The 23,217-nt window shown below is 36.9% G+C and overlaps 1 protein-coding gene across 1 annotated transcript; it reads left to right on the top strand.

Annotated features, from left to right (window-relative positions):
* The first annotated feature begins 1,270 nt into the window (after positions 1 to 1,270).
* Positions 1,271 to 17,744, top strand: LOC118840954 (aldehyde dehydrogenase, cytosolic 2-like). The gene is made up of 5 exons (XM_036748346.1): positions 1,271 to 1,436; positions 3,134 to 3,318; positions 4,378 to 4,542; positions 12,528 to 12,610; positions 17,615 to 17,744. The coding sequence occupies exons 1-5, from the start codon at positions 1,271 to 1,273 to the stop codon at positions 17,742 to 17,744; spliced, it is 729 nt and encodes a 242-aa protein (XP_036604241.1).
* The last annotated feature ends 5,473 nt before the right edge of the window (positions 17,745 to 23,217 follow it).

Below are 23,217 nucleotides of genomic sequence, written 5' to 3'. Positions count from 1 at the left end.
AATAGTTTCTAAGTAAAAATAACCATTCAGATGCGCTCCACACCAGGGTAAATATGAACACAGTTGAATTAAAAGAACAAACTAGTTTTAATGTAACTTAAAAAACCACAGGGAGATTTAAATGTTATGTTTTAATTTATGGCAGCAGTCAACAAGTTACATGCTTTCATAGACCACTGTTGGTATTGGTAGTTCCTTGATTAGTAGACCTTATAACCCCTCTATGCCTTCTCATTCTAAAAAATTCTTGTCCATTTCCCCCAAAGAGGATGTACAAAAAGAACTGGAGGACTTTCCTTTATAATTTTAGTATCTTCTGGGTACTCATACACCAAGTGGATATTCCAGTTATCATCTCTTTTTCTTCTTACCTGACCACCTACTTTTCTGATTATACGTGATCTCAGTTTAATCTTTCGTACTTCCAGGAGATCATTGTTGATCATGTCCTGCAGCCTACTTACATATGCTTCATGTCTTTCTACTCCCTTTTTATTATTTGTAATTTGTAATTATTTGTAATTCAGTTCTTCTGAGAATATTGACAATCAATAGATTATTTCAGGAGTACGATATTTGGGATTGCTGAAAGTACTGTGCATTTCGCCAATAGCAATCCAGCCTTATTTTTTCCTACTGTTCAATTCTACATCTAACTCATGGTCCATCTACAGTGATTGCTAAAGTTATACATGTGGTCAGATGTATTTGACCACTGTGATATAACCTGGGCAACAGACATTTTTCATCCACTTTCGTTTTCCAGTATTATGGATGACAATCATACAAAAATAAAAACAACCGCTTCATAAGCATTCACTCATTTTTTCCAGTTAATTGAATTGAAGTGTGTTACTAAAATTATGTATTATGTATTATGGTACCAACTGGCATCTTAAGAGATCTTTGTGTTCTTATGCCAATGGTTAGTTTGGAAAACAACTTGCTAAATATTAGTTATTATAACAGAAATGGCTTTGGGAGATTGTTATACAGCAAGATAAAATACAGAGATATCTGAATGCAAGCAAAAGGCTTCTCCAAATGCTTCTTTCCAGTTTTCATTCCTGCTAGTATGTTAGTGAAAAGGAGAGATTGAGATAGTGAACCTTAAAAAATAAAGGAAATCATAGACTCATACAACTTTCAAATTGGATAGGATACTGGAAATCATTTCATCCAATTTCCCGTCTGAGCAAATACAAAGACAAACAAGCAACATAAACGAGGGAACATCATGAGAAATCCAGGACTTAGAAATCCAAGAGCCATGGAGGAGGGCCAACCAAGTTTCCCTCCTGGAAACCAACTTCCTCTTTATGTTCTCCTTCAGGTTGGCCTGCTAATCAAACAGGCTACTGGGAAAAGCAAGCTGAAGAGAGTTACACTGGAATTGGGAGGAAAGAGTCCTTGCATTGTATTTGCTGATGCTGACTGTTAGTATAATTAATGCTTTTTGCCTCTTACTTTTATCATGTCTCAGAGTAACGTTTGACCAATATTCTGCAATGTGCTCAATTATTTCTAACTAGATTCCTGGGATGAGACTTTTTAAATCAGCAATTACATTCCTTAGCCCTTTCTGTTTGCAAAGCACTTTGCTAGGTTCTAGAAATACAAAAGACAAAAACCAAAGCAGTTGCTCCCTTCCAGGGGCTTACATTTTACTTGAGTTTGTATTAGAATAAAACAAACAAAAGCTCCACTTTCTTTACTTTTGGACGATAATCAACAAACTAAAAAGCCTTGAATTATGCTTCACTGTCTTTTAGATATTATCATACCAGCAGGAGGGCTAAGCTCAGGTGTAAGGGACACATAGACCTCTGACGTGGTACTGTACCATCTTCTTCCTGATATTTTAGCTGCATAAATTTTTAGATGATACTATCCTTGCAATTTCTGTACCAATGTAACATATGCTAGCTTTTAAAAGCCTTTTTCCCCCAGAAGTCATTTCAGAAGGATTTTAAGAAGGTGAGAATATTCCATCAAGTTAAAGGAAACTGAATACTTGGACTGTTATAATAAAGATGATAAAAAAATTAACAATAAAACCTCATATGTACACATAAGAATGTATACGTCTGTTAGTGTGTGTGTGTGTGTGTGTGTGTGTGTGTCTGTAGCTTGGAAAAGTGATTTGCAAATAGTATCTCATTTGATTGTCACAACAACCCTGGGAAGTAGGTGTCATTATTATCCCCATTTTATAGTTGAGGAAAATGAGTTTAAGTAATCAGCCCAGGGTTACATAACTAGTGAGTGTCAGAGGCTAGATCTGAACTCAGGTTTTCTGATTCTATCTAGATTCTGTTTCTAGATTCTATCAGTGTAAAATTTAGTGCTCTCTACCTTATCAAAAGGTAGTATGGGAGGTCTCCTAAACTGAATACTAAATAGATTAAATTTTCCTATCAGCCAGGAAATAAGTTGATCTTTGCAGCATGCAAAATTTAAAAAAAAATATGTAACTCCAAAGCTAAGCTTCTGGGAAATTAGCATATTGAAAAGACTATATTGTCTTCTGATAGAGACATAACTATAAAATAATCATATAACTATTAAATGTGCATGTAACTATCTCAACAATGCATAAGCAGGTGTTGTTTTTCTTTCTTTTTATTTGAAGGATATTGACTCATTTTGGAGGCATTTTGAAAGATTCTTTCTATAGAACAAGATTAAGAGAGTGAAGAAAAGAAAAAAATGAAACTTTAGCTTTCATTCCATAGTCCCTTTTACCATAACCAGAGAGTATTTACTCCAGTCTTTTCACAGTGGTATTTTGGTGCAATTGAGCACAAGAGACTTGTACAATAATTTCAAGTTTTCCCCACTATCCAGTTTTAATGCAGTCTCCATCCACAAATATTCAGTGACAGTGAGGTCCAAGAAGAGCCAGAGAATATGTACTCTGTATTTTAAGGGCTAAAAGATACTTCCTCTCCTCTTGGAAAAAACAATGTGTGTGTGTTTATGTGTGTGTGTGTGTGAGTGTACACATTTACACACAGTTTATACACACACACACACACACACACACGCATATAAATCATCTTTTGGAAATGTGTTCTTTTTGAATTTGTATAAACTTTGAATAACCTGTGGCTTGGTGATGTTTCCTTTACAGTGGATAATGCTGTGGAAATGGCACACCATGGTCTGTTCTTCCACCAGGGACAGTGCTGCATTGCTCCATCGAGGCTTTTTGTGGAAGAGTCTATTTGTGATGAGTTTGTTCAGAGGAGTGTAGAACGTGCCAAGAAATACACACTGGGGAATCTTCTGAACCCAGGAGTACAGCACGGCCCTCAGGTTGGTAATTAAAGGAATGCACACAACAGAAAACCAAGATCAACAGAGAGAAGGGACTTTGTCTCTATTTCCGTTCTCTATATCCAGAATGAAATGAGAATGATTGTTTGTTTTCCCGGGTCAAAGTGAAACAGATTGAAAAGATGTGCACAGTCAGGATTTCCCAACTTGGGACGGGGAACAGAACTTCCTCAGCCTGGAATCAGGAAGACCTGAGTTGAAATCCCCCTGCAGACACTTAACTAGGTGACCATAGGCAGGGCTCTCAGACTGCCTCTTCATCTGTGAAATGGGAATAATAGCAGCACCTACCTCATAGAGGTTCAAATGAGAAAACATGAATAGTATTAGGCAAACCTTAAAGTGCTTATATAAATGCTATTATTGTTGTTAATTGTTTATATAAAAATAAATCCCTCAGCCCTGTTCTATTCCTTTGTATTCAGGCAGTAAATTGTGATAAAGGTATTTTGAAATACCCTCTTGCCTGACACAGAAAAGATGAGTCTTGCTGTATAGTGTCCCTCCAATGGAGGTCAGATGAATTCCTTTAACCAGAATAGGCATTTTTTATACTTTTTCACTAATTCACAGAGGATACAAGACCTAGAAGTGGATGGAATACAGTGAAGGTTTATACCTGAATATACAATTCAAACATTCCCTTTACTAAATCGCTTGCCTGAATTCAGATCAAAACCTTTCTCCACCACCTTTTTCTATTTCCTCCTTCCTCATAAACTATTCTTCCCCCTAGTTTCTTTCATTCCACGGGCCACCCTACAGCCCATGCTTCCCTCTTCCCCCGACTTTTGCCCATTCCCATGTTGTGTTAGATTAATCTTAATTTACACTTTGTGTAATACTTTACAAAGATAGATTTTTTTTTTTAAAAAAAGCCAACTTTCAGGCTAAGAAAGCTATTTAGATATATTTGCAACATTTAACCATTTCCTTTTTATCTTAATCACAAGTTCAAAGAATCATTGTCACTCAAAGTTCAGTTTTTCCTTCCTTTCTGTTAACCTTCCCCCCCCCTTTTCCTTCATATTAATGTAGATTGATAAAGAGCAATACAATAAAATACTTGACCTCATTGAGAGTGGGAGGAAGGAAGGAGCCAAACTGGAATGTGGAGGAGGACCATGGGGAGACAAAGGTTTATTCATCCAGCCTACAATTTTCTCCAATGTTACTAATGAGATGCTCATCACCAAAGAAGAGGTAAAGGCCTTGGTTCCGTTTTGTTCCTTCAGTTACTTTCTTTATTGCTACACACTTGTACACAAAGTCCATTTTCAAGACACAACTAGATGAATAATTTTCCCCATAGATGTGAATCTCCCCCTTTATTTTACCTCAGTTGGCTTGTCCAGCTTACCTTGTTCATTGATAGAACTTTAGCTGTTGTCATCTGGGCTAGGGAACACTGTGCACTCCCAAACCATCTGGCAATAAATACTAATTATCATACGGCAGTTCCAGACTATACTATACCCATAAAAGCACCATATTAGTTAGTATTTTCCCCCTTTTCAATGAAAGGGAACCTTCATAACACCTGCCCTTGTGCAAGTCATTATTAGCTTGACTTCAATTTATAAAATATAATTGAAGTCATTGAGCCTATTTCAGAAGCATAGACCTCAAAGAGACCAAGAGATGTCCCCTGATCCAGGGCACTGCCTTTCATGCTTGAGAATACCTAAGCCATCAAGAATAAATTGGTGGTTTATTGTCGCAATTTCTGGAGAGATGAAGACTTCACAACATTTTTGTCACTCTGGCTTTTGAAAGTTTTTCCTTTCAATCCAATTTGAGTTTCTGCTTCCCTTTCCATTTAATTTCCTTATTCCATCTAATATTTCATCTATTAATAATAATGATGATAGTAATTGTTAACATTTAAATAGCATTCCAAGGATAACAGAATGCTACCGAAATGTAGAGAACACACTAGCTACATTTTTCTCACAAGATGACAACCTTGGAGTTACTCCTTAGTTTTCTTTTTTTTACATCAAGCATATTCCTTTTACTTCTCATTTTTCCAACATCACACACACATTATTTCATCTTGTTAATAGTTGGATCATACTGTTAGGAGCATAAGTTTATAGAACTAGAGTTGGAAGGCCCCTCAGAAGTCATAAACGCCCCTTTACTTTCAGGATGAAAAACTGAGACCTTCAGATTAAATCACACAAGATCACACAAATGGTCAGCATTCAATGGGGATGTGACCCCATATCCTTTGACTCCAAAGTGAATAGATATTATTTCCACTGAACTACTCTGACCCCTCTCCAGTTTTTTAATTTCTTTATATATAGGAAAGACAAAAAAAAGCCACCATATTTGAACACAAAAAATCTCATTAAAATATAATGCACTAGAAGTATTGCTCTTCAGCCCTAGAATAGAGTAGTTAATAGTAATGTCTTTCAGGGGTATAGTAGAGGCTGTTCCACTTGAGAGATAGTTGTTAAATATTCATCATGTGCATTTACATTTTTAAAAACATCAAATCTTGGCTTAAGGAGGCAATAACATAGACACTCAATTGGGTATGGAAATCTACCTTACCCTACTGTAAAGCAGAGGGGAAAGGGATAAGAGAGGGGAGATTAATAGAAGGGATTGTAGATTGGGGGAAGGAGCAATGAGAAGCAAACACTTTTGTGGAAGAACAAGTCAAAGGAGAGAATAGAATAAATGGGGTATGGGACAAGATAGAGGGCAACATAATTAGTCTTTCACAACATAGCTGTTATGGAAGTGTTTTGCATGACTATACATAGATAACCTATATTGAATTGTTTGCTTTCTCAATGAGGGTGGGTGGAGAGAGAGGAAGGGAGAGAATGTGAAACTCAAGGCTTTAAAAATGAATGTTAAGACTTGTTTTTACATGCAACTGGGAAATAAGATATACAGGCAATGGGTAGAGAAATTTATCTTGCCCTGCAGGAAGATAGAAGGGAAGAAGAAAAGGGGGAGGGGGATAATATAAGGGAGGGCAGACTGGAGGAAGGGGTAATCAAAATGAATGCTGGCCTGGGGTGGGGGGAGGGGACAGATGGGGAGAAAATATGGAATTCAAAATCTTCTGGGAGTGTTGAAAACTGAAAATAAATTTATATTGAAATAAAAACATCAAATCTTACAAAGCATGTTAATTTGTTGCCTGAGTAGACTTAGGAAACTGATGAACAAAAAGTTAAAAATGCAGATGAAAACTAAATATGAGTCCCCATTTTTGAACAGCCAGTTATAAACATTTCCCAGCATACCCATCTGTACTGTTCTCATTTGTCATTGTTGTTGTTGCTCAGTCATTTCAGTCAAGTCCAATACTTCACGAACCCATTTGGGTTTGTTTTTTTTTTTTTTGCAAAGATACTGAAGTATTTTGCCATTTGCTTCTCCATCTCACTTCACAGAAGGGGACCTGAGGAAAGCAGAGTTAAGTGACTTTCCCAGGGTCTCACAGCAATCTTCCTAAAGCCTGTTTAACTTTTCAGAGAGTGCTAGAATCTCTGATCTTATTATCCTTACTCACACAGAGACATCATGATATCATGGATAAGTCTCCTGATTAGAAAGACCTAGTTTTATTTATTTAACTAATAAATTTATTTATTTTTAGTTTTCAACATTCACTTCCATAAATTTTAGATTTTCTGTACCTCCCTCCTCTAACCCCTCCTCAAGATGGTGTGCAATCTGATACAGGCTCTACATATACATTCTAATTAAGCATATTTTCCCTTTAGTCATGTTGCACAGAAGAATTAGAATGAACGGGAGAAACCATGAGAAAGAAAAAACAAAACAAAGAGAGCAAATGGTGTCCTTTGATCTGTATTCAGACTCCATATTTCTTTCTCTGGATGTGGATGGCATTTTCCATCATGAAACTTTTGGAATTGTTTTAGGTCCTTGCATTGCTGAGAAGAGCTAAGTCTATCAAAGTCAGTCATCATACAATGTAGCTATTACTGGGTACAATATTCTCCTGGTTCTGTTCACTTCACTCAGCATCAGTTCATATATGTCATTCCAGGGTTTTCTGAAGTCTGCCTGCTTATAATTTCCTATAGCACAATAGTATTCCAGTACATTCATATTCCACAACTAGTTCAGCCATTCTCCAATTGATGGGCATCCCCTCAATTTTCAGTTCTTGGCCACCACTAAAAAAATAGCTGCTATAAATATTTTTGTACCTGTGTGTCCTTTTCCCATTTTTATGATCTCTTTGGGATACAGACCTAGAAGTGGTATTGCTGGGTCAAAGGTAATGCACATTTTTATAGCCCTTTGGGCATAGTTACAAATTGCTCTCCAGAATGATTGGGTCAGTTTACAACTCAATGTACAACCAAGAATGAATTAGTGTTCCAATTTTCCCACATCTTCTCCAGCACTTATAATTTTCCTGTGTTGTCCTGTTAGCCAATCTGATAGGTGTGATGTGGTACCTAAGAGTTGTTTTGATTTGCATTTCCCTAATCAATAGTGGTTTGGAACATTTTTTCATATGACTATAGATAGCTTTAATTTCTTCATCTGAAAATTGCCTGTTTATATCCTTTGACCATTTATCCATTGGGGAATGACTTATATTCTTATAAAGTTGACTCAGTTTTCTATATATTTCAGAAATGAGGCTTTATCAGAAACACTGGTTGTAAAAATTCTTTCCCAATTTTCTGCTTCCCTCCTAATCTTTGTTGCATTGGCTTTGTTTCTGCAAAAACTTTTTGATTTAAAAAAATCAAAATCATCCATTTTGCATTTCATAATTTTGTCTATCTCTTATTTGGTCATAAATTCCTTCATTCTCCATAAATCTAACAGGTAAACTTTTCTTCACCCTCCTAACTTGCTTATAGAAGCCTTATTATAAAGCATTCTGCTTCAGTCTTTATATCTAACTCCTGTACCCATTTGAACTTTATTTTGGTATACAGTATAAGACATTGATCTATGCCCAGTTTCTGCCATACTGTTTTCTAGTTTGCCCAGCAGTTTTTGTCAAATAGTGAGTTCTTTTACCAGAAGCAGGGGTCTTTGTGTTTATCAAACATTAGATTATTATTGTCATTAACTACTGTGTCTTTTGTACCTAATCTATTCCACTGATCCATCATTCTATTTCTTAGGCAGTAGCTTTGATGATTGCTGTTTCATAATACAATTTAAGATCTGGTATGGCTAGACTACCTTCCCTAGCATTTCTTTTCATTAATTCCATTGACATTCTGGATCTTTTGTCCTTCCAGATGAATTTTGTTATGATTTTTTCTAGCTCTATAAAATGAGTTTTTGGTAGTTTGATGGGTATGGCACTGAGTAAGTAAATTAATTTATGCAGAACAGTCATTTTTATTACATTAGCTGGGTCTATTGACAAGAAACTGATGTTTTTCCAGTTATTTAGATCTGACTTTATTTGTGTAAAAAGTGTTTTGTAATTGGTAGATTCCCAAATATTTTATAATAGCTACAGTAACTTTAAATGGAATTTCTCTTTCTATCTGTTGCTTTTGGGTTTGGTTAGTAATATATAGAAATACTGATGACTTATATGGGTTTCTTTTATATCCCAAAATTTTCCTAAAGTTGTTTATTATTTTGAGTAGTTTTTTCCTTGATTCTCTAGGATTCTCTAAGTATATCACCATATTATCTTCAAAGAATGATACCTTAGTTTCTTCTTTGCTTATTCTAATTCCTTCAATTTCCTTTTCTTCTCTTATTGCTAAAGCTATCATTTCAAGTACCATATTGAGTAATAGTGGTGATAATGGACATCCTTGTTTCACCACCCCCCACATGTTACTGGAAATGCTTCTAGCTTATCCCCATTATATATAATGCTTGCTGATGGTTTTAGGTGGATGCTTCTTATTATTTTATTTATCATTTATTCCTATGCTCTTTATTGTGTTTAATAGGAATGGGTGTTGTATTTTGTCAAGTGCTTTTTCTGCATCTATTGATATAATCATACTGTTTCTGTGTTAGTTTTATTGTTGATATGATCACTTATCTTGATAGTTCTCCTAATATTGAACCAGCCTTGCGTTCCTGGAATAATCCTACATGATCATAGTATATTATTGTCATGATAAGCTGGTGTAATCTTTTTGCTAATATTTTATTTAAAATTTTTGCATCTATGTACATTAGGGAAATTGGTCCATAGTTTTCTTTCTCTTCCCAGTTTAGGTATCAGTAACATATTTGTATAATACAAAGAATTTGGTAGGACTCCTTCTTTGCCTATGTTCCCAAATAGTCTATGTAGTATTGGAATTAATTGCTCCTTAAATGTTTGATATGATTCACTTGTAAATCCATCTGAATCTGGAGATTTTTTCTGTAGGGAGTTCATTGATGGCTTGTTAAATTTCTTTTTCTGAGATGGGGTTACTTAAGTATTTTTCTTCCTCTTCTGTTAATCTGGGCAATTTATATTTTTGTAAATATTCATCCATTTCACTAAGATTATCAACTTTGCTGGCATACAGTTGGGCAAAATACTTCCTGATTATTGTTTTAATTTTGTCTTCATTGGTGGTGAAATCAACCTTTTCATTTTTGATACAGGTAATGTGGTTTTCTTCTTTCTTTTTTTAAATCAAATTAACCAAAGGTTTGTCTATTTTATTGGGTTTTTTTGTAAAACCAGTTCTTAGTTTTATTAGTTCAATAGTTTTCTTAATTTCAATTTTATTAATCTCTCCTTTGGTTTTCAGTATTTCTCATGTAGTATTTAATTGGGGGATTTTAATTTTTTTCTAGTTTTTTTTTAGTTGCATACCCAATTCATTGATCTCTTTTTCTATTTTATTCATGTAAACACTCAAGACATATTAAATTTCCCTAAGAACTATTTTTGCTGCCTTCCATAAGTCTTGGTATATTGTCTCATTCTCTTGGATGAAGTTATTGATTGTTGCTGTGATTTGTTGTTTGACCTACTCATTCTTCAAAATTATATTATTTAGTTTACAATTTTTAGTCTTTATTACATGGAATTTTATTGCATCATGATCTGAAAAGGATGCATTGACTATTTCTGCCTTTCTGCATTGGATTTTGAGGATTTTGTGCCCTAGTATATGGTCAATTTTTGTCTATGTGCCATGTACCACTGAGAAAAAGGCATATTCCTTTTCATCTCCATTCAGTTTTTTCCAGAGGTCTGCCATATCTAACTTTTCTAAAATTCTATTCACCTCCATCTTTCCTGTTTATTTTGTGGTTAGATTTATCTAGTTCAGAGAGGGAGAGGTTGAGTTTTCCTACTAGTATACTTTTGCCATGTATTTCTTCCTGTAACTCCATTAAATTCTCCTCAAAGAATCTGGACATGAGGATATCACTTTGATTGATGTGGTATCACTTGGGGCATATATGTTTAGTAATGATATTACTTCATTGTCTATGGTGATATTTAGCAGGATGTAGTTTCCTTTCTTATGTCTTTTAATAAGATCTATCTTTACTTTTGCTTTGTCTGAGATGAGGATTACTACCCCTGCTTTCTTTTTTACTTCAGCTGAAGTATGCCACTTCAGCCTTTTACCTTTACCCTGTGTATCCCCATTTCAAATGTGTTTCTTGTAAACAACATATTGTAGGATTATGGTTTTTAATCCATTCTGCTTCCATTTAATGGGAGAGTTCATCCCATTCACATTTATAGTTATGATTACTACCTGTGTCTTTCTCTCCATTCTATTTCCCCCCTTCCAAATTTATGCTTTTACTTCTCCCTTCTCTCTTTTCCTCTATCTTCCCTCCCTTCTATCAGCTCTCTCCCTTTTCTTTCCTTTTTCTTTCCTACTTCTTCCCTCCTGGCAGTTGGAGACTATAAAGGCTGTAGCTTACCTGGTGCTGAGCTGGAGCTGGTGGTAGTGGCTGGTGTGTGCCAATGCCAGGTGTAGTTTTACTACATCTCCCCCACGTTACACTGAAGCTCACAGGTGAGTGTGGAGGTGGGAGTAGTCTGGCCATTGGAGGTCAGCTCCTCACTGAGGTCTGCACTAGGGCATGGGTAGAGTCAGCTGCTGGTGGACTTCTGTTTACTACACAAGTGATAGTCCTTCACACTGGCGTCTGTCTACCCCTGTCTGTGTGAAGGCACACAAGGTTCTAGTGTTGGTGCTTACCCGTGCCACCACCCTGGGGCTCAGGATCTCCTGCTAGGTCACTGAGGTAGGGCTTACTGCTGGCTTACTGGGAAACCTACCCTTCTGTATTGGTCCCCTTCAACTACAGCAAGAGGGACCTTTTCTGTTAATCTCCCTAGCCTCATGAGCGAAAAAACTGCTGCACCCCATCTTTCTTCTGGTTCCACTGTTCCAGAATTTTTCCAGGAGTGGTATTTTCTGGGTTTTTCAAGGTCAGTAAGGGAGAGTAAGAGTGACTTACTGCTTCCTCTGCCATCTTAGATCCTGGAAATCTCCAAGACCTAGTTTTAAATCTTGCTTCTGACACTTGCTAGCCATGTGTGTATGTCACTAAACCTCTGTGTGATTCAACCACTCCTCAGGACTTAACTACTAAGTCATAGCATGGTAATGTTCTGATTTTGCTTAAGGGAATTCTCAACACTGGTAAAATCAAAGATCATTTATATATCTCTGCTACCTCACTCATAATTTATTACCCTTTTGACAGGTAAGATAACTGAAGTTTAGTGATAGCAAAGTCATTTGCCTGAGGTATCACAGCTGGTTGATGGAAATACAGGAATAGGATTCCAGTCCTCCTGATTCTTACCTACAAATTCTTTGTACCAGACCATTTTGCCATTGACGTTCATTTTGTTTCCCTTTACAATTAATCATTGTAAATGCAAATTGTAATGTAAATGCTTTGTAAATGCAAAATAATGCATTGCAGCCATATTCAATTCCAAGGGCCTCTGGCCAAGTATAAGTGCTCATTTCTCTTTCACAGAGGAATAATTTTACTTTGAGAAAGTAATTTATCTGACTTTGTTTAAAGAATTCTTAGGCACATGTGGATCATTAGTCCAGTCTTTGTGTAATGCTTGTTGGCCAGACCTAAACTTAAATGCAAGGTTTGTAGCAGAAAATTAAGACCTAAGAACATATTATCTTACTCATGTCGTTTGTCCACGTTTGGTACTTTTAAAAGTTTTATTGATGCCTTTTTTGATACCACAGATATTGCCCAATAAACTCCTTCTTCCATTGACTCTCCATTATTTTAAAGAACAACAGGCAGAATTGATTGACAAAGTGATTAGGTAATTATGTAATATTCTGCATTCGTAGTCCCCATCTCTCTATGAGGAGTACTAGAAGACTGACTTCCATTTCAAATTGGAAATTTTCCATATTAGGTTTGTTGTCACCAATCTCTGAGCCATTTCCTAATAGGTAAATAGATATACTAATCTTTTACAGCCATTTAAGGGTATATGTACTTCTTTGCAACAGGAATATACATACATATACATATATGTATTATGTATGTATGTATGTATGTATATACACACGCCTGTAAACACACATACATCTATGTTCCTTCTTATGTACTGCCATGCGGATGGTGTTTGGAGCAGATAGGCACTATGTGCTACAAGTAGTCCTTTGGGCAGTATTAGCTCAGGGAAGAAGGGGCAGCAGAGGTGATGCAGCTCTGAGGCTGCTTACAGAGCTACAGCTGCAGTTGCTTCAGGCCCCAGGCCCACCAAGTGGGAGGAATTAAGTGGCAGATCTGAGTGGGAGTGCAGAGCCAGTTTAGATCTGAGTCCCATCTGGGTTGGTGGTTCTTGGGGAGGAGGAGAACTGGTGTGGCAGAGCTTGCTGTGTAGCTCTGAAAACAACAGCACATCCCCTCAAGCTTGGGACAAAGTACTCTATACTCTACAAGCAGTCATACCCCAATGAAAAACTCAAGGGTCAAGTAAGTTGGCTAGGAACATGGCCACGCAGCAAAAATGGACTCAGATTCAGACTCAGACTTTGGAATCTTTCTTTGGTGACAAAGAAGACTAAAATATACAGCCAGAAGTCAATTTTGTTGTATATTTGAAAGGAAGAGCAAGTTGTACATAGTAGACTGGCAGTTTTATGTACAATCATTTTTTTATTGTACTATGTCATGGAAATGTGTATTTTATTCCATATATTAAAAATAAATTTTCTTAAAAGTAAGAAAAAATACATAAATTTTCCATCAATTTTTTAAAAGGGGAAAAAAGAATTATTACACAACCTAAAAGCCATGATGAAAAAAAGAGCCCAGACATCATACTTCAGGAAAACATCAACAAAAACTGCCATGATATCATAGGACCAAAGGGTAAAATAGAAATTGAAAGAATGCACTGATCCCCTTCTTAAAGAAATCCCAAAATGCAAATTCCCAAGAATATTATAGCAAAATTCCTTAACTCCCAGGTCAAAGAGAAAACATTTTGAACAGCCAAAATAAACAATTTAAATATTATGGAGTCAGGATAATGTAAGATTTAGCATGTTCCATGTTAAAGATGCCAAGAGCTTGGGATGTGATATTCTAGAAGGACATAGGAGCTAGCATTACAACCAAGACTAACCTACCCAAAAAAACTGAGTGTAAGCCTTCAGGGGAAAAAATGGATATTTAAGGAAATATAGGGCTTTCAAGCATTCCTAATGAAAAGACCAAAGCTGAATAGAAAATTTGACATTCAAACATAAGACTCAAGAGAATCATAAAAAGTCTACTAAAATATTAGGCCCAGTTGACAAGACAAAGATGAAAGAGTAATCATAAAAAACTTGATAAATTAAACTGTTTATATTCCTATATGGAAAGATGATACATGTAACTCTTAAGAACCTATGATTATTACAGCAGTTAAAAGGAATTTACACAGACAGAGGACATGAGTGTGAGTCAACTAGGTTGGAATGATCTCCAAAAAAAATGAAGGGGTGAGAAAAAGGGATGTACTGGAAGAAGGAGAAATGGAAAAGTAGAATGGGGAAATTTTTCTCATGTAATAAAGGAGTGCAAGGAAGGGCTTTAACAATGTAGGAGAAAATGAGGGGAGAGAAGCAGAATGCCTGAACCTCACTCTCATAGGAATTGGTTCAATGAGGGAAGAATATATATACACACTCAATTGTAAATAAAAATGTAACTTACCCAATAGGGAAATAGGAGAGGAAGAATATAAGAGAATGGGATTGAGGGGCAGAGGTAAAGAGGAATGCAGACTAAGGGAGGCAGTGGCTAGAGTAAGAGAACTGGAGTTCAGGCCTAAAATACCCAGCAAAGCTAAGCATAATCATGAATGAAATGAAATGGTTAAAATGAAAAAAAGGATATTTAATGAATTGTCAGACTTTCAGCATTTGTAAAAAAAAAAAAAAAGACCTGAACTCAATAGAAGACTAACATACAAGAGCCAAGAGAAAAATAAGGTACATACCAAAGACATACAAGGTACTCAATAGGGACAGAGTGTTTTATTTGCATGTATATAAAATCTAAAATATATGTATAAGATTGCTATTAGTAATCATTTGGCTCATAGGAAAGATTGGGGTAGACCTGAGTATGAAATGATTTTTTAAAAGTAAAACCATTTAGGAACACCTAAACAGAGCCATTATCTTATACAAATGAGGTGCAAGAGGAAGAACCCACACAGAGGAATTAGATGGGGGAGGAGGGCTGGTATTTCTGCAAACCTATTTTCATTGGAAATGGTTTCAAGACTGAACTATATATACTCATATATGTGATTATAAAAGTCTTCTAAATTCAGAAAAAAATAAAACATTAAGGAAACGGAGGGAGAGGATAAGGGAGGGATCTTTAGAGAGGAGGGTGAGGGAATAGGATAAAGGAGGATATAGAAGGGGGTTTAGATTAATGAGAATGGAAGAATAAGGAAGGGATCCTTGGGGGTGGAGTTAAGCAATAGGAGGGCAAGGTAGCGGGTGGAAGTAAAGTAGAGGAGTCAGTAGGGATAGGAAATAAGAGATATGCACAAACATAAAAAAAAAAGATCAGGAGTAGAATTTGTTAGGGAAAAGGGAGCAGGTGTGGTAATTATGATCCTGGACAAAGTTAAGGTTAAAATAGATTTAATCAAAAGAGAAAAATAGAGAAACTACACTGTGTCAGCCATATTTATCAATATTGTTTTGTACTATTTAAAATAATTAGATAGTACAAGGTGGGAATATTTCTGTGGTATATAGGAAATGACAAGTTGATGAACTTGGAAAAAGATGGAAAGACTCAGACTTATGAAGGAAGAGGTTATCCGCCTTTAGAAAAACAGAGGATAAATAAGTAGTGTGGTCTTACATAGATGCATATGAATGTATATGCCTACATATATGATTATTGATATCTGTGTATGTCTATGTAAGGGTATGCATGTACAAGTGTATTGTATTTATGTATATAATTATATCTTTGTGTGTATATGTCTATATGCATATATATGTATGTGCATATATATGTACATGTGTGTATGTATCTACACACTTAATTGCAGCCTTCTTGCAGGGGAGAGGGGAGAGGAAGGGCAGAAAGAACAAAGTAAAAATTGCACAGCAGAGAACAAAGGCAGCAAAGAAAGATGGACAACTCTCAACATGAAACATAGTATTTATTATATCTTCTTTCTTGAAATGGAAATTTATTCCTGTATATTTGGAATCCTCTCTCTCATGTTCTGCACATGGAAATGCTTTTTTTTTTAAATTCTTATTTTCTATTATTTTAGTTTCAGTATTTAAGTTTGTTTCCTTTTTCCTTACTTATTTAATATTGAGGTTTAAAATTTTTTAAATTTACAAAAAATGCAAAAAAATGCTCAAAATTAGCACTGATTAGAGAAATGCAAATTAAAACAATTCTTAGGTACCACCTCACCTATCAGAAATGACAAATCCTAGAAGGGATGAAGAAAAATAGGTAGACTGATGAACTGCTGGTTGAGTAGTGCACTGCTCCAACCATGCTGGGAAACAATTTGGAACTATACCCAAAGGGCTGTAACACTGTACATATCCTTGGTCCCAGCAATACCACTACTATGTCTGTATCCCAAAAACGTCAAAGGAAAAGGAAAAGGACCTATATGGATAAAAATATTTATAGCAGCTCCTTTTATGTTGGCAAAGAATTAGAAATGAAAGAGATGCTCATTAGTTGGGTGATGGCTAAACAAGTTGTGGCATGTGATTGTGTTAGAATACTATTGTACTATAAGAAATGATGAGGGGGGGATGGAGAGGATCAAAAAAACATGGCAAGACCTATATGAACTGATGCAAAGTGAAATGAGAAGAACCAGGAGATCGTTGCACAAAGTAACAGCAATGTTGTAATGATGATTAACTCTGAAAGACTAAGCTGTTCAGAACAATACAAGGATCCAAGAGAATTGTGAAGGACTCATTATGAAAAAATACTATCCATCTCCAGAGAGAGAACTGATGAACTCTCAGTGAAAACTGAAGTATAATTTTCTCATTTTAGTTTTTTGCTTTTTTGTGACGTTGCTAATATGAACATGTTTTGTGATGACTTCACATATGTAATTAATATTATACTGTTCGTCTTCTCACGTGGGAGGTGTGGGATGAGGGGAGAGAATCAGGAACTCAAAAGTTTAAAAAAATATTTAAAATACAGAAGTAAATATTTTTAAATGAAAATAAAATAACATAGAGCTAGTATTAAGTAGCATTTACCTCAGAGTTGTTATGAGACTCAGATGAGGTAACATGTAGAATATGCTATTAAGTGGTCCTTTAACTGAAAAAAGAACAGATCTCTTCCCCTTCTATCACCTAGAAATGGGAGCCCCACAAAATTTCTGCCTTGTTCCTTTTGCAGAAAAATGAGTTCCACAGAAGCATAAAAATAAAAGAGGGGAGTGAGGAAAGATAGAATGACCTTAACCTTGATAGTCAAAGCAGCTGATCACTCATCATAGGTTTCAATTTTGTGAAATTGTGAATTCATCTGCAAATAATTAACTGTCTCCCAGATCTGCTTCAGGTTTGGAGAAATGATTTCTTAATGATGTTTAAAGTCAGAGCCTCCTCACCCCATGGGTTACTAAAGAATTAGTTTTATTTTCTTTTGGTTTTCAGCTGGTTCATTCAATCATATTCTAGAATGATAATGATCCTCAGTTAGTTCAGGAAAAAAAGGAAGAAATGAAGCCAAATGTTCAGTCAGGATAAAGTTGTGCAACCTGTCTGATATTTGACTTCCCTTGTATCTCTAGGACTAGCCCACAAATGTTGAAGAAAGAGACCTCAGTAAATCCAGCAGATCGGACTGTTCCTGCCCCACTCGTTGTTCAATTGGGTCTGACTCTTCATGATCCCGTTTGGGGTTTACCTGACAGACACTAAAGTGATCCAACCCTTCTTTCTCCTCTTCATTTTACAGGTGAGGAAACTGAGGCAAACAGGGTTAAGTGACTTGCCCAAGTTCATACTGCAAGGAAGTGTCTAAAGACAGATTTGGACCCAGGAACATGAGTCCTCCTAACTCTAGGACTGGCATTCTGTGCACTATGGCACCACATAGCTGCCCCACTCACCAAATGCAAAATTCATTATACTAAGCTGATAGATTCAGACTATATATCTGTTAACTTGCCTTGGGGAGGTGAAAAACACACTTACTGAAAGAGTGGGGTTTCTTGACTCTGTGTGTGCGCGCGTGTGTGTGTGTGTGTGTGTGTGTGTGTGTGTGTGTGTGTATGAGAGACAGCGAGAGAGAATGTGAAAGAGAAAAAGAGAGACAGAGAGAAAGAGAAGAGACAGAGACAGTGAGAGAAAGAGAGACAGACACAGGGCAAAAAAGAGAGACAGAGAGAAAAAGAGAGAGAGAGATGGAGAGAGACAGAGAGAGGCAGAGACACACACACAGAGAGACACAGAGAGAGAGAGACAGAGAGGGAGAGACAGAGACAGAGAGATTTAGAGGGAGAGACAAATTTCCTTAGGAGTCAGGGAGGGCTGGGATGAAGTAGGTGTGACATCCCCAGCCCCATTTGTGGGGCACTCCCTAACTCCTGGGAGGTTTATCATCCCTTTAAGGCCACTCTGCTTGAAGAAAAAGGGCAGGTACTGTTTTCCTGTAAACTCTCCTGTCTCTTCCAGGCCTATTTTGTGAGGACAGTGCTGGATTCCTCTGGCTATAGTACAGTGGCTGTGCTTTTGAGAACACAATGACAGGATTGGTCAACAGCCATGTCCATGTTCAAGCAGGAGGATGTGGAAGACCACTAAGATGGGCTGGGAGTTTGGCAATGGTCCATTTGAAATTGTGGAAAGGTTGTGGGAAAATGTGAGAAAATGTGAGAAAATAGGTATATTCAATATCAGTGGAGCTCTAAATTCCCTAGCCAGGGAGGGGGAACCTGCAATCTTAAGGACACATGTGGACCTCTAGGTCCTCAAGTGCAGCCCTTTGACCGAATCCAAACTTTACAGAACAACTCTCAGTTGACATTCTGGAAAGCAATTTGGAACTATGCCCAAAAGTATAACAATACTATGCATACACTTTGGCTCAGGTACACCACTTCTCAGCCTGCATTGAGGGGAAAAAAGAGGAAAAGGATATATAAAAATACTTACTGCAGTTCTTCTCGTGCTTCTCAAAAATTTGAAACTAAAGCTGCATCCTCATCTTGGGGAATGGCTATACTAATTGTGGTATGTAAAAGTAATGGAATATCTAATGGAAACTCTAAAATGGATAGTTTCATAGGAAACTAAAAAGAACTTTGTGAACTAAGGCAGAGTAAAGTGAGCAAAACTAGAGGAACAATTTATGCAATGATAACATCATAGAGAAAAACAGCTTTAAAAGAGTTTAGAATTTTTACACTTTGGTAAGAGAAAGGTCCAGAGGAATGAATGAATGAATAATAATAGTAACAATTAGTATTTATATGATGCTTTAAGACCTGCAAAGTGCTTTAAAAAATACCTCATTGGATCCTCACCACAATCTTGGAAAGTAGGTGCTATTAGGATCCCCATTTTAAAAGATGAAGAATCTGTAGCAGCATCCATTAAACGACTTCCTCTGGATTGCCCAGTTAGTAAGTTTCTGAGGCTGGATTTGAACTGAAGTCTTCCTGATATCAATTCTCTTGCTCTATCCACAGATGGCTAGCAAAAGATGAAATACACCATTAATCTACTATTAAAGAGGCAATGAATTTAAAATGCAGTGAGCACATATATTTTCAGATTTGGCCAACATGAGAATTTGCTTTGCTGGCCTATGTAGCTACATATTGGAGACTTTATTTTTCTTTATTTTCTTTTCTTTATTTAAAAATATTCTCGGGGGTGGAACCAAGACGGTGACGTAAAAGCAGGGATTTGCTTGAGCTCTCTCCCAAACCCCTCCAACTACCTGTAAAAAATAACTCTAAACCAATTCTAGAGCAGCAGAACACACAAAATGACAGAGTGAAACAAATCTCCAGCCCAAAACAACCTGGAAGGGCAACAGGAAAGACCTGTTGCACCAGTCTGAGAGATAAGCATAGTCTAGCATGGGCTGTGCCAGCACAGACAGGACTGGGGTAGGCCTCAGGGGACTGAATCACTGGCAGCTGTGGCAGTTTACAGACTTCTCAACCCACAAATGCCAAAGAGAACTTAGGTCAGCAGGAAAGGTCTGTTGGAACCCAGAGGAGAGAGAAGCATGGTCTGGCCTTAGCCCCAGGGCAGCAGCAGCGGCTGTGGCTGCTTCTAGAGCTCTCAGCCCACAGATGGGGGCAGGGGAATCAAGTGGCTGAGCAGAGGGGGATTGCAGGGCTCTCTTTGCTGGTGCTGAGGCAGGATTCTCTTGCTTTGCCAGTGCTTGGATCTGGGGCACGGTGCTGGATGGTGATCCTGGGGTGAGGAGAAGGTCTGGCATGGCAGAGCATGTGGCAGTGGTGGAATGAGAATCCTTCTTACAATTCTAAGGCAAAAAAGAAAGCTTGTGGTCACTCACAAACAAGAGCACAGGCCAGGAAAGGAATAAACACCTCTTCTGTGATCACACCACCTTGGAAGAACTGAAAATTTACAGGTCCCTAGAATCCCTGAAAACAGCTGCACAAAACCCCTGATGCTTGGGACAGTACACTCCCCACACTGGAAGCAGAATGTTACCTTAACAAAGAGCTTAAAATTCAAGTAATTTGGCTGGGATAATGAGCAAACAGTGGGGGAAAAATCAGACTATAGAATCTTACTTTGGTGACAAGAAACATCAAAACATACAACCAGAAGAAGACCACAAAGTCAAAGCTCCTACATCCAAAGCCTCCACAAAACGTATTGATTGGTCTCAGGCCATGGAAGGGCTCAAAAAGGATTTTTAAAATCAAGTAAGAGAAGTAGAGGAAAAATTGGAAGAGAACCAAGAGTGATGCAACAAAATCATGAAAAACAAGTCAACACCATGCTAAAGGAGACCCCCAAAAATGTTAAAGAAAATAACACCTTAAAAATGGACTAACTCAAAGGGCAAAAGAAGTCCAAAAGGGCAATGAGGAGAAGAATGCCTTGGAAGGCAGAATTAGCCAAATAGAAAAGGAGGTTCAAAAGAAGACTGAAGAAAATACCACCTCAAAAATTAGATCAGAGCAAGTGGAAGCTAGTGACTGTATGAGAAATCAAGATATTATAAAACAAAACCAAAAGAACGAAAAAACAGAAGATGATGTGAAATACTTCACTAGAAAAACAACTAACCTGGAAAATAGATCCAGGAGAGACAATTTAAAATTTATTGGATTACCTGAAAGCCATGATCAAAAAAAGAGCCTAGACATTATCTTTCAAGAAACTATCAAGGAAGGCTGCCCTGATATTCTGGAACTAGAGGGCAAAGTAGAAATCGAAAGAATCCACTAATCACCTCCTTAAAGAGATCTCAAAAGGAAAACTCCTAGGAGTATCATAGCCAAATTTCAGAGTTCCCAGGTCAAGGAAAAGGTACTGCAAGCAACCAGAAAGACACATTTCAAGTATTGTGGAGACACAATCAAGATAACACAAGATTTAGCAGCTTCTACATGAAGGCAGTGGAGGGCTTGCGATATGATATTTTGGAGGTCAAAGGAGCTAGGATTAAAAACAAGAATCACCTACCCAGCAAAACCGTGTATAATACTTCAGGGAAAAATGGATAGTCAATGAAATAGAGGACTTTCAAGCATTCTTGGTGAAAAGACTAGAGCTGAGAGAAAATCTGACTTACAAATAAAGACTTAACAGAAGCATGAAAAGGTAAACAGGAAAGAGAAATCATAAGGGACTTATTAAAGTTTACATTTACATGTTTACATTCCTACATGGAAAGATGATATTAACAATTCTTGAAGCCTTTCTCAGTATTAGGGTAGTTGAAGGGAATATACATATGTATAGATAGAGGGCACAGGCTGAGTTGAATATGAAGGAATGATATCTATGAAATAAAATTAAGGGGTGAGAGAAGAATGTACTGGAAGAAAGAGAAAGGGAGAGGTAGAATGGGGTAAATTATCTCACATAAAAGAGGTAAGAAAAGGCTTTTACAATGGAGGGAAAGAGGGGGGAGGTAAGAAGGAATGAGTGGACCTTACTCTCATCAGATTTGGCTTAAGGAGGGAATAACATACACACCCAATTAGATATGGAAATCTATCTTCACCTACAGGAAAGTAGGGGTTAATGGGATAAGGGGGGAGGATGATAGAAGAGAGGGCAAATGAGAGGAGGTGGTAATGAGAAACAACCACTTTTGAGGAGGGACAGGGTCAAAGGAGAGAATAGAATAAATGGGGGGCAGGATAGGATGGAGGGAAATATAGTTATTATTTCACAACATAACTACACATGTATAACCTATATCGAATTGCTTGCTATCTCAATGAGGGTGGATGGGGAGGGAAGAGGGAGAGAATGTGAAACTCAAAGTGTTAAAAATGAATGTAAAAATTGTTTGTACATGCAACTAGAAAATAATATATACAGTCAATGCGGTATAGAAACCTATCTTGTCTTACAGGAAAATAGAAGGGAAGGGGATAAGAGAATGGGGGGGTGGGATAGAAAGGAGGGCAGATTGGGGGAAGGAGTAATCAGAATGCGCACTGTCTTAGGGTGGGGGGGAGAAATGGGGGGGAAATTGTAACTCAAAATCTTGTGGAAATGAATGTTGCAAACTAAAAATTAATTTAAAATATTTGCAGTGAGGAATGAAGGGAGGTTTAGTGTGCAGGAAAGACAAGTAAAAGAAAAAAACTCTGTAAGAGCACATTCTCCAAGAGAAGGACACGGAGGTATATATGAGGAAACTGTGATGACAAAACCAAAATATATCAATAAAAATTTATTTTACAAAAAAGTGTTCAGAGCATGAAGCAGAATTTGGTTTGTGGTTAATTTGAGTATTTATAACAGCCAGAATGACTTAGTCTCTCAAAATTCTTCTTAAAACAATGTTGTTATTACTGTATACAATGTTCTCTTGGTTCTGTTCATTTCAGTCTTCATTATCTCATACAAATACTTCCATGGTTTTCCCCTAAAATCATCAAGCTCATTGTTTCTTATAGCAGAGTAATGTTCCATAACAAACATATACCACAACATGTTTATCCATTCCCTAACTGACAGACACCCCCACAATTTCCAGTTCTTTGCCACCACAAAAAGAGCTGCTATAAATATTTTACAAAATATAGGTTCTTTTTTTCCCTAATCATCTTGGGGAACAGACCTACTAGTGGTTTTGCTAGGTCAAAGTTTAATAACTCTTTGGGCATAATTGCAGATCACTCTCCAAAATGGTTGGATCAGCTCACAGATCCATGAACAA

Source organism: Trichosurus vulpecula, chromosome 1 (genome assembly GCF_011100635.1).
Source record: "Trichosurus vulpecula isolate mTriVul1 chromosome 1, mTriVul1.pri, whole genome shotgun sequence".
Classification (NCBI taxonomy): domain Eukaryota; kingdom Metazoa; phylum Chordata; class Mammalia; order Diprotodontia; family Phalangeridae; genus Trichosurus; species Trichosurus vulpecula.
The sequence above is the reverse complement of the archived record's forward strand: the minus strand, read 5'-3'. Positions and strand labels throughout refer to the sequence as shown.